A 12,243-nucleotide genomic window follows, 5' to 3' on the forward strand; every position below is an offset into this window, starting at 1 on the left:
TGTGGGGTTCTATGGTCCCACAGTGTGGGGCTTCTTTGGTCCCACAGTGTGGGGCTTCTTTGGTCCCACAGTGTGGGCTTCTTTGGTCCCACAGTGTGGGCTTCTTTGGTCCCACAGTGTGGGCTTCTTTGGTCCCACAGTGTGGGGCTTCTTTAATCCCACAGTGTGGGCTTCTTTGGTCCCACAGTGTGGGCTTCTTTGGTCCCACAGTGTGGGGCTTCTTTAATCCCGCAGTGTGGGCTTCTTTGGTCCCACAGTCTGGGGCCCTTTTAATCCCACAGTGTGGGCTTCTTTGGTCCTACAGTGTGGGCTTCTTTGGTCCCACAGTGTGGGGTTCTATGGTCCCACAGTGTGGGGCTTCTTTGGTCCCACAGTGTGGGGCTTCTTTGGTCCCACAGTCTGGGGCTTCTTTGGTCCCACAGTCTGGGGCTTCTTTGGTCCCACAGTCTGGGGCTTCTTTGGTCCCACGGTCTGGGGATTCTCTGGTCCCACAGTCTGGGATTCTCTGGTCCCACAGTGTGGGCTTCTTTGGTCCCACAGTGTGGGGTTCTATGGTCCCACAGTGTGGGCTTCTTTGGTCCCACAGTGTGGGGCTTCTTTAATCCCACAGTGTGGGCTTCTTTGGTCCCACAGTGTGGGCTTCTTTGGTCCCACAGTCTGGGGCCCTTTTAATCCCACAGTGTGGGCTTCTTTGGTCCCACAGTGTGGGGTTCTATGGTCCCAGTGTGGGGCTTCTTTGGTCCCACAGTGTGGGGCTTCTTTGGTCCCACAGTGTGGGGCTTCTTTGGTCCCACAGTCTGGGGCTTCTTTGGTCCCACAGTCTGGGGCTTCTTTGGTCCCACAGTCTGGGATTCTCTGGTCCCACAGTGTGGGCTTCTTTGGTCCCACAGTCTGGGCTTCTTTGGTTCCACAGTCTGGGGATTCTTTGGTCCCACAGTCTGGGGCTTCTTTGGTCCCACAGTGTGGGGCTTCTTTGGTCCCACAGTCTGGGGCTTCTTTGGTCCCACAGTGTGGGGTTCTATGGTCCCACAGTGTGGGGTTCTATGGTCCCACAGTGTGGGGCTTCTTTGGTCCCACAGTGTGGGGCTTCTTTGGTCCCACAGTGTGGGGGTTCTTTGGTCCCACAGTGTGGGGCTTCTTTGGTCCCACAGTGTGGGGCTTCTTTGGTCCCACAGTGTGGGATTCTTTGGTCCCACAGTGTGGGGTTCTTTGGTCCCACAGTGTGGGGTTCTATGGTCCCACAGTGTGGGCTTCTTTGGTCCCACAGTGTGGGGCTTCTTTGGTCCCACAGTGTGGGGCTTCTTTGGTCCCACAGTGTGGGGCTTCTTTGGTCCCACAGTGTGGGGCTTCTTTGGTCCCACAGTGTGTGGCTTCTCTGGTCCCACAGTGTGGGATTCTTTGGTCCCACAGTGTGGGCTTCTTTGGTCCCACAGTCTGGGGCTTCTTTGGTCCCACAGTCTGGGGCTTCTTTGGTCCCACAGTCTGGGGCTTCTTTGGTCCCACAGTCTGGGCTTCTTTGGTCCCACAGTGTGGGCTTCTTTGGTCCCACAGTCTGGGGCTTCTTTGGTCCCACAGTGTGGGCTTCTTTGGTCCCACAGTCTGGGGCTTCTTTAATCCCACAGTCTGGGGATTCTTTGGTCCCACAGTGTGGGGTTCTATGGTCCCACAGTGTGGGGCTTCTTTGGTCCCACAGTGTGGGGCTTCTTTGGTCCCACATTGTGGGGCTCCTTTGGTCCCACAGTGTGGGATTCTTTGGTCCCACAGTGTGGGGTTCTATGATCCCACAGTGTGGGCTTATTTGGTCCCACAGTGTGGGCTTCTTTTGTCCCACAGTCTGGGGCTTTTTTGGTCCCACAGTGTGGGATTCTTTTGTCCCACAGTCTGGGGCTTCTTTGGTCCCACAGTGTCGGATTCTTGGTCCCACAGTGTGGGATTCTTTCCCACAGTGTGGGGCTTCTTTGGTCCCACAGTGTGGGGCTTCTTTGGTCCCACAGTGTGGGCTTCTTTGGTCCCACAGTGTGGGCTTCTTTGGTCCCACAGTCTGGGGCTTCTTTGGTCCCACAGTGTGGGCTTCTTTGGTCCCACAGTGTGGGCTTCTTTGGTCCCACAGTCTGGGGCTTCTTTAATCCCACAGTGTGGGCTTCTTTGGTCCCACAGTGTGGGCTTCTTTGGTCCCACAGTGTGGGCTTCTTTGGTCCCACAGTCTGGGCTTCTTTGGTCCCACAGTCTGGGGCTTCTTTAATCCCACAGTGTGGGCTTCTTTGGTCCCACAGTGTGGGGTTCTATGGTCCCACAGTGTGGGGCTTCTTTGGTCCCACAGTGTGGGGCTTCTTTGGTCCCACAGTGTGGGGCTTCTTTGGTCCCACAGTGTGGGGCTTCTTTGGTCCCACAGTGTGGGATTCTTTGGTCCCACAGTGTGGGGTTCTATGGTCCCACAGTGTGGGCTTCTTTGGTCCCACAGTCTGGGGCTTCTTTGGTCCCACAGTGTGGGATTCTTTGGTCCCACAGTGTGGGCTTCTTTGGTCCCACAGTGTGGGATTCTTTTGTCCCACAGTCTGGGGCTTCTTTGGTCCCACAGTGTGGGATTCTTTGGTCCCACAGTGTAGGATTCTTTGGTCCCACAGTGTGGGCTTCTTTGGTCCCACAGTGTGGGGCTTTTTTGGTCCCACAGTGTGGGGCTTCTTTGGTCCTACAGTGTGGGGCTTCTTTGGTCCCACAGTCTGGTACTTCTTTGGTCCCATAGTCTGGGGCTTTTTTGGTGATGCACCAGGCCTTAATACTGCAGACATTAAGTGAAGACAAGGTCTGAGGATGCATTGCTGTCTATAGACATATTTGGGGCGCTCGATCTTCCACAATTTTCACCCGATTCAAAGCGTTCCAACTTCAAACTGTTGAGCCTATTCAGGAATCGCGGGCTTTACCTTGAAAAATTCAAAAAATTCCCAGAATTCCAGATTTTCCCATTCAAAATGAATTGGCCATTCTTCAAACTTCCACATTTTTCAACCGATTCAAGCCATTCCACCTTCAACACATTCCACTCATCCTAGACATTCGAACTATCATTTTTTCCAAGTTCCAAAAAATTCCAGGAATTTCCAGAGTTCCCTATTTTGACCCTTTTTTCTATCAATTACACCTCCCACATTTTTCAACCCACTTCAGCCGTTCCACCGTCCAAACATTTCTCTTAATCAAGACAAAAAACAAAGTTGTTTTGGAACTGGAAAAATTCGCAGATTTCCCAAAATTCCTTTTTAATACCATTTCTTACAACTTCAACATTTCTCGACCCATTTGAAAAGTTCCAACACCAACCATTTCAACTCATTCAGAACATTCAAGTCTTTTATCATTTTCCGAAAAATTCCCACTTTTCCTGAAATTACCAATTTTTTTGTAAATTCCCATTGAAATGAATGGGACATTCTACAAAGTTCCACAATTTCCACATTTTTCATCTGATTCAAACCTTTCCAACTTCAAAATATTCAGACTGTTCAGGAATTGTGTGCTCTACTTCAACAATTAAAAAAAAATCCAGGATTTCCATAATTCCTTTTTTTTTGGTCATTTTCCCTATTTCTAAATGAATTGTCCATTTTTCAAACTTCCACAATTCCCACATTCTTCTACCAATTCCAACCATTCCACTCATCCTGGACATTCAAACTATAATTTTTCCAAGTTCCAAATAAATTCCAGGAATTTCCTTCTTTTCAAAACCTTTTTTTTTGGAAACTACTCCTCCCACACTTTCAACCCACTTCAACTGTTCCACTGTCCAAACATTCCTCTCAATCAGGACAAAAAACTAAGTTTTTCGAACTGGAAAAATTTGCGGTTTTCCCCCAATTCCTGGAATTCCGTAATACCATTTGTTAATTAAGAATGTTACAACTTCAACATTTCTCGACCAATTAGAAAAATTTCAACACCAACCATTTCAACTCATTGAGAACATTCAAGTCTTTTAACATTTTCCCCCAAAATTCCCGCTTTTCCTAAATGTTTGTAAATTCCCATTGAAAAATGGGAAATTCTTCAAAGTTCCATAACTACCACATTTTTCATCTGATTCAAACCTTTCCATCTTCTAAATATTCAGCCTGTTCAGGAATTGTGTGCTCTACTTCAACAATTAAAAAAAAAATCCAGGATTACACATAATTCTTTTTTTTTATAATTGTCCATTTTTCAAACTTCCACAATTCCCACATTCTTCTACCAATTCCAACCATTCCACTCATCCTGTACATTCAAACTTTTTCCAAGTTCCTAAAAAATTCCCTTTTTTCCTGGCAACTACTCCTCCCACATTTTTCAACCCTTTCCACCGTCCACACATTCCTCCCAATCAGGACAAAAAACAGTCGTTTTTCAAACTGGAAAAATTCCCGGATCCCCCAAAATTCCTTTTTATTGCCATTTCTTAATCAAGAATGTTACAACCTCAACATTTCTCGACTGGCTCCCTCGCGGTCATGTGACACGAGTGTCTGTTATGATTTTGCTTCCTGGTTTGGATGACCCGCCTTATCTTGCCTCTGATTGGCTAGTCCGTAATGTTTCTCCCTAACCTCAGCCAATCGTGACTCATCATAGGAACACCAACCAATCATTGTGGATGTTTTCCGTCTGCATGGATATTCTCTGGGTTTTCTACATATTTTTTGGAGGCCTTGATTGGCAGTCCATTTTCTCTCTTTGTAGCTTTGATGTAAGCTACTTGGCTAAAAGTAACTTGAGTAAAAGTTACTCATTTAAAGGGGAACATTATCACAATTTCAAAAGGGTTAAAAACAATAAAAATCAGTTCCCAGTGGCTTGTTTTATTTTTCAAAGTTTTTTCCAAAATTTTAGGAATATCCCTAAAAAAGCTTTAAAGTTCTTGATTTTCCATATTTGCGATGCGACTGTCCATTTCCCTGTGACGTCATACAGGGCTGCCAATACAAACAACATGGTGGTTACCACAGCAACGTTTAGCGACATTAGCTCGGATTCAGACTCGGATTTCAGCGGTTTTGAGCAATTCAACAGATTACGCATGTATTGAAACAGATGGTCGGAGTATGGAGGCAGATAGCGAAAACGAAATTGAAGCTATTGAGCGAATAGCTATTGACGCTATTCGGCCATAGCATGGGTGTACCTAATGAAGTGGCCCATAGCATGGCTGCCTTATTAGCATCGCCGGTAAAATGTTCAGACCAAACGATCAGGACTTTCGCATCTTGTGACACTGGAGCAACTTTAAACCGTCGATTGGTAAGGGTTTGTTTCGCATTAAATGTGGGTATCTAGTTTCAAATGTACATACAGCTAACGTAAATAGCATGTTAGCATCGATTAGCGTAGCATGTTAGCATCGATTAGCTGCCAGTCATGCTGCGACCAAATATGTCTGATTAGCACATAAGTCAACAACATCAACAAAACTCACCTTTGTGATTTCGTTGACTTAATTGTTGCAAATGCATCTGCAGGTTATCCATACATCTCTGTGCCATGTCTGTCTTAGCATCGCCGGTCAAATGTGAAGACACTCTGGCAAATTCAATGGGGGTCTGGCGGCAGATTTCTTGCCAGTGGTGCAACTTGAATCCCTCCCTGTTAGTGTTGTTACACCCTCCGACAACACACCGACGAGGCATGATGTCTCCAAGGTTCCGAAAAATAGTCGAAAAAACGGAAAATAACAGAGCTGAGACCCGGTGTTTGTAATGTGAAAATGAAAATGGTGGCTGTATTACCTCGGTGACGTCCCGTTCTGACGTCATCGCTAGAAGACAGATAAACAGAAATGCGTTTAATTTGCCAAAATTCACCCATTTAGAGTTCGGAAATCGGTTAAAAATATACATGCTCTTTTTTCTGCGACATCGAGGTGTATATTGACGCTTGCATAGGTTTGGTGATAACGTTCCCCTTTAATAAAGTAGCTAAGCTACAACTTAGCGACATGTAGCTTGTTATTGCCCGTCACTGACTGTACTTAACAAGCTGTAATATCAGTTTCCACCGGCAGAGGCCGCTGTTGCTGTTCTCCAGCAGCCTGCAAGGTGTCACCTGTGGTCTCCAGCAAACATCAGCTGGGCCTGGCTTCAACAAAACCACCAGGCTGATTGCTTTTTGTTGAAGCGAGCGTAATCACACAGAAGGAAATCGGATAACGGGAGACTAATGATATTGGTCGTTACTTTACAAATTCTTTTCACATGCTAATGCCGTCATTACACGCCACAGTGGGGCATGCAAGGCATCTTTTGAAGTGTTCCTAATGGGAATTACAGCTGGGTGGCGAATGTTGATGGATCTATGACCACAGTTCTTGATGACAAAACACACAATAAACAGTTTTTTTTATCTGGCATTATATGTGCTGACAGGCGTTTAGGATTTGGATTAAAGTGCAATTAATATTCAAGGCATGGGGGCGGTGGGTTCTTACCAGATGAAGCTCGTCTCCGTCCACCCAGTGGGTCCAGCCTCGTCCTTCGATCTCCCCTTTCTGCACGCACACCAGCTTGTCTCCCTCCCAGGTGATGGTGGTCTGGGTTTACAGGTCAGGACGAGAGAGGTCACTCAGTGAGCCGGTATAGGCCGAAACATGTGAAAGACGCCGCTCGGCTCGGAAAGGATGCACGTGACCTTCATTCACTCTCGGCCTTTAAACAGCTTTTACGGCTTATCTGTAATCGGCAAACAAAAAAGGTATTTCTCTCCCAAGGAAAAGATCAGCTTTGATCCCTCTCAGCATGCCGTGTCTCAATCTGATTACATAAAATGGGCTTATTTCTAATAATCAGACAACATTCTTCTTATCTTATTGCAACAGAAAGACTGATGTTATGCATATTTAGTGCAGCTTCCTATATTGTGTGAAGACGGTCTTTATAAAAATAAACCATTTTTAGAATCTTGGAGTGCATTTCTAATTAACTTCAGAAGGACACAATATTAGAAACACCCTTCTGCTCAACACAATAATGAACATGTCCATTTCTATTGGGATTTATTAATTAATTTATCGCATTCCATCCTTTAAAACGGTTTCAGTTCACCGTTGAGGCAAGTTTGTACAAACGCCCTGGAAAAATGGAAATGTAAACATAATTTTTTTTTTTCAATACAATGTTAAACCATCCATCCATCATCTTCCGCTTATCCGAGGTCGGGTCGCGGGGGCAACAGCCTAAGCAGGGAAACCCAGACTTCCCTCTCCCCAGCCACTTCGTCTAGCTCTTCCCGGGGGATCCCGAGGCGTTCCCAGGCCAGCCGGGAGACATAGTCTTCCCAACGTGTCCTGGGGCTTCCCCGTGGCCTCCTACCAGCTGGACGTGCCCTAAACACCTCCCTAGGGAGGCGTTCGGGTGGCATCCTGACCAGATGCCCGAACCACCTCATCTGGCTCCTCTCCATGTGAAGGAGCAGCGGCTTTACTTTGAGTCCCTCCCGGATGGCAGAGCTTATCACCCTATCTCTAAGGGAGAGACCCGCCACACGGCGGAGGAAACTCATTTGGGCCGCTTGTACCCGTGATCTTATCCTTTCGGTCATGACCCAAAGCTCATGACCATAGGTGAGGATGGGAACGTAGATCGACCGGTAAATTGAGAGCTTTGCCTTCCGGCTCAGCTCCTTCTTCACCAGAACGGATCGGTACAACGTCCGCATTACTGAAGACGCCGCACCGATCCGCCTGTCGATCTCACGATCCACTCTTCCCCCACTCGTGAACAAGACTCCTAGGTACTTGAACTCCTCCACTTGGGGCAGGGTCTCCTCCCCAACCCGGAGATGGCACTCCACCCTTTTCCGGGCGAGAACCATGGACTCGGACTTGGAGGTGCTGATTCTCATTCCGGTCTCTTCACACTATGTATATTATCGATTTACTGTATACCGTATTTTAGATTAGATAGTACTTTATTTATTCCTTCAGGAGAGTTCCTTCTGGAAAGTTACAATTTTCAGCACAATCCCATTCAAGATCAGACAAACGTTACAGGGAGACAAAACAGGATCGTTGACGGGTCTGCCGGCTTCTAGCGCCCCTTACAAAAAAAGGTGAGATACAGGTAAACAAGTGGGGGGAATGGGAGAAAAAAATTAAGATAAAATAAAACATGATAAAAAAATCGGTCTAAGCCTGGGCCCTGCCTGGCGAGGGGGTCCAGACTGAGGCCGAGGGAAAAAAACAACAACTCATAACCATAATACACATCCCTCTCACATGTGTGTAAGAGGGAAACATCAAACATCAAAGACATTAAAGCAGCAGGTACAACCAGCCACTTCTACATACAGCTATGAATAAAAACTAAAAGAAACATATACACTGTGGTGGCCTCTGCGGTGTTCCACGCCATAATCCGCTGGGGTGGAGGGAGCATGGCCAGAGACAGGAGCAGACCCAACAAAGCAACCAAGAGAGCCGACTCCACTCTCGGCCGCCAACCAACTCTCCGACATTTTTTCGGACTACAAGTCGCAGTTTTTTTTCATAGTTTGGCCAGGGGTGCGACTTATACTCAGGAGCGACTTATGTGTGAAATTATTAACACATTACCGTAAAATATCAAATATTATTTAGCTTATTCACGTAAGAGACTAGACGTGTAATATTTCAAGGGATTTAGCGATTAGGAATGACAGATTGTTTGGTAAACTTATAGCATGTTCTATATGTTATAGTTATTTGAATGACTCTTACCATAATATGTTAGGTTAAAGACCTACAATTCTGTCTTCGAGTCGTCCATAGCGTTTTTACACTAATGGATTCTTCATTCGTCACTCCAAGCAGCGTTTGTAAGTTTTACAACTATATATATATATATATATATATACATATATCCATCCATTTTCTACTGCTTATTCCCTTATATATATATATATATATATATATATATGTACTGTATATATGTGTGCGTATTTATATATGTGTGTGTGTTTGTGTGTATATATATATATATATATATATAAAAATGTGTGTATGTGTATATATGTGTGTGTGTATATGTTTATTTGAAATAGGGACAGATACAGCAACATAGATATCTGAAAAAGTTATCAAATGTATGCATCATAATGTTTGTAGTCAAAGCTAATTTACAACACTTGTCCCCAACAACAACAACACAGATCTGACATCATAAAAATAGGAAAGTAATTCAATGCATATTTAATATTTTTTGCCATTTTAAAACGACAAACAATGTCAGAATAATTGTATCTAAGTTATCACACAACTTTGTGTTTCAAAGAGTTCCCGGCGAGAAGACAAAAGCTGTCTTTGATCATACCGAGAAGAAGGCTTTTAAAACTCCACTGTGTAGGATGGGAAGCAACATGAAGGTGTAATCTGCAGAAATATTTTGTCTTGACCCGAGAACTACAAAGCGGAGAGGAAGCAGGACCGGACTCCCCTCCAGGCACGGCTTCTTTGAACTCTTTTACGACCTTTTCTTTGAACAGACCTTTTCTTTGAACTGTTTTGTAATCAATGGCGATGGCTGTTTACGAGCCCCGCCCCTTAGAAACGGCTGTTGCCACGTAATCAGGGGAAAGTCCAAATAAAAGAGGTGGCGTACAATCTTTCGTCAAGACCTTGGTGGAACTGTACAAAGAGTACAGTCCAGACCAGGGGTAGGGAACCTGTGGCTCTTTTAATGACTACATATGGCTCTCGGACAATTATATTTACATAGCGCTTTTCTCTAGTGACTCAAGGTGCTTTACAAAGTGACACCCAATATCTAAGTTACATTTAAACCAGTGTGGGTGGCACCGGGGGCAGGTGTGTAAAGTGTCTTGCCCAAGGACACAACGGCAATGACTAGGATGGCAGAAGCGGTAATCGAACCTGGAACCCTCAGTTTGCTAGCACGGCCACTCTACCAACCGAGCTATGCCGAGTAAAGGTGTAATACTCTTCCATATCAGTAGGTGGCAGTCGGTAGCTAATTGCTTTGTAGATGTGGGAAACAGCGGGAGGCAGAGTGCAGGTAAAAAGGTGTCTAATGCCTAAACCAGAGGTAGGGAACCTTTTGCTCTAGAGCCAGATGACTGCATATGGCTCTCAGATAAATCTTAGCTGACATTGCTTAACACGATAAGTAATGAATAATTCCGCTGGTAATCACAGTTTCAAAAATAACGTTCAAATTATAAAACATCCAACCATCCGTTTTCTACCGCACCTGTTCAAGATTTCGCATTAATGGTAAGAAGTATTTAAATAGACTCCCTTTTTAGACCAGTTGATCTGCCGTTTCTTTTCTTTTTCTTCTATGTCCCACTCTCCCTTGTGGAGGGGGTCCGGTCCGATCCGGTGGCCATGTACTGCTTGCCTGTGTATCGGCTGGGGACATCTCTGCGCTGCTGATCCGCCTCCGCTTGGGATGGTTTCCTGCTGGCTCCGCTGTGAACGGGACTCTCGCTGCTGTGTTGGATCCGCTTTGGACTGGACTCTCGCGACTGTGTTGGATCCATTATGGATTGAACTTTCACAGTATCATGTTGGACCCGCTCGACATCCATTGCTTTCCTCCTCTCCAAGGTTCTCATAGTCATCATTGTCACCGACGTCCCACTGGGTGTGAGTTTTCCTTGCCCTTATGTGGGCCTACCGAGGATGTCGTAGTGGTTTGTGCAGCCCTTTGAGACACGAGTGATTTAGGGCTATATAAGTAAACATTGATTGATTGATTGATATGTATTATTGGTTAACTTTTATAATAACAATGTTGTTAAAAAGAATAAGAGACTTATTATACTATGAAAATGTTTGTTTTACTGAAAAATGCACAGATTTAGTTGTATTCAGTGTTGAAAAATGTTATATGGCTCTTACGGAAAAACATTGTGAAATATTTGGCTTTCATGGCTCTCTCAGCCAAAAAGGTTCCCGACCCCTGGTCCAGACGTTTCTCCTCATTGAGCTAAATCTAATTCTGTCTCTGTTGAATTCCTTGCTTCTTGTCTTGTTTAATAGATGTCATCAGTGTTTGAACCTGAACACGTAACACAGTCTGAGAATCGCTGCTCTACTAGACTTGGGCTTTCTCAAGAACTTTATGTGAAAGGCACAGCACTTTAGAAACAGTTTGTTGGTTAGTAGTGCTACATAAATAAAAATTGATTTAGAAGGGACAAGAGGTAGCATATGGATGGATGACCATAGGAGGTGGTTTAATAGTGAATAGCTGTTGGCTTCACGGTGGCAGAGGGGTTAGTGCGTCTGCCTCACAATACGAAGGTCCTGCAGTTCTGGGTTCAAATCCAGGCTCGGGTTCTTTCTGTGTGGAGTTTGCATGTTCGGGTACTCCGGCTTCCTCCCACTTCCAAAGACATGCACCTGGGGATAGGTTGATTGGCAACACTAAATTGGCCCTAGTGTGTGAATGTGAGTGTGAATCTTGTCTATCTGTGTTGGCCCTGCCATGAGCTGGCGACTTGTCCAGAGTGTACCCCGCCTTCTGCCCGATTGTAACTGAGATAGGCGCCACCGCCCCCCCGCGACCCCGAAAGGGAATAAGCGGAAGAAAATGGATGGATGGATAGCTGTTAGTAAAAAAAATACTCACCATGCATTTCCTGTCATCCACGCCGGACAAATCCTCCTCGAACTCTTTGCCCACATAGAAATCCATGTTGTAGTTCTTGAAGGTGCTGAGGGTTTTGATGATTATGTGATCCCCGTCGTGGGCGATGTCCTTGTCGGGCTTCAGCAGAGTGGCGATTTTTCTGATGGCGACGTTGACGTCTGCAAAAAAAACAAGGAACGCGCACCGTTATTGAGGTGTGTGGTATACTCTGAGCTCCACGGTCTTCAGTGTGCAGGCTTTCAGACTGACCTAGAGCCTTGAGGTACTCCTCAAAGTTGTCGTTGGAGATCATTTTCCAGTATCCGTTGAGATCCACAGGCATTCTGGCGTGGTCGTCTTTCACTCTGGGCTGGCGAGGAGATGGGCTGTGCGAGGCGGCCACTTGTGCTGGAGTGCAAATCCCGCTCTCTCAATCCCCGCATTTGAACCCAACTCAAATCTAATCCGATTACCGGCCGGGTCCCATTTTTTTTAATGGAAAACGCCGCCCACTTCTCCGCGCACGTTAGCGTCACGTAATCGTACAATGCACCTTTATCTGGCAGGATGCTGACCGAGCCTGCGAGGGATTACTGTACATATGTAATTCCATGTGAGCGCCGATTTGTACGTATAATGAGTACCT

General features: G+C 45.7%; 1 protein-coding gene across 1 annotated transcript in view; it reads right to left on the minus strand.

Annotated features, from left to right (window-relative positions):
* The window catches only part of LOC133568898 (nicotinamide/nicotinic acid mononucleotide adenylyltransferase 3-like), a 59,808-nt gene that overhangs the window by 708 nt on the left and 46,857 nt on the right, over nt 1-12,243 (minus strand). Inside the window, exons 6-8 of the mRNA XM_061921092.1 lie at nt 11,868-12,005; nt 11,598-11,776; nt 6,458-6,559 (exon numbers count right to left, since the gene is read on the minus strand). Coding sequence (XP_061777076.1) covers nt 6,458-6,559; nt 11,598-11,776; nt 11,868-12,005 — 419 coding nt within the window. The remainder of the gene's footprint in view (nt 1-6,457; nt 6,560-11,597; nt 11,777-11,867; nt 12,006-12,243) is intronic.

The sequence above is a fragment of the Nerophis ophidion genome, linkage group LG14, assembly GCF_033978795.1.
Source record: "Nerophis ophidion isolate RoL-2023_Sa linkage group LG14, RoL_Noph_v1.0, whole genome shotgun sequence".
Lineage (NCBI taxonomy): Eukaryota > Metazoa > Chordata > Actinopteri > Syngnathiformes > Syngnathidae > Nerophis > Nerophis ophidion.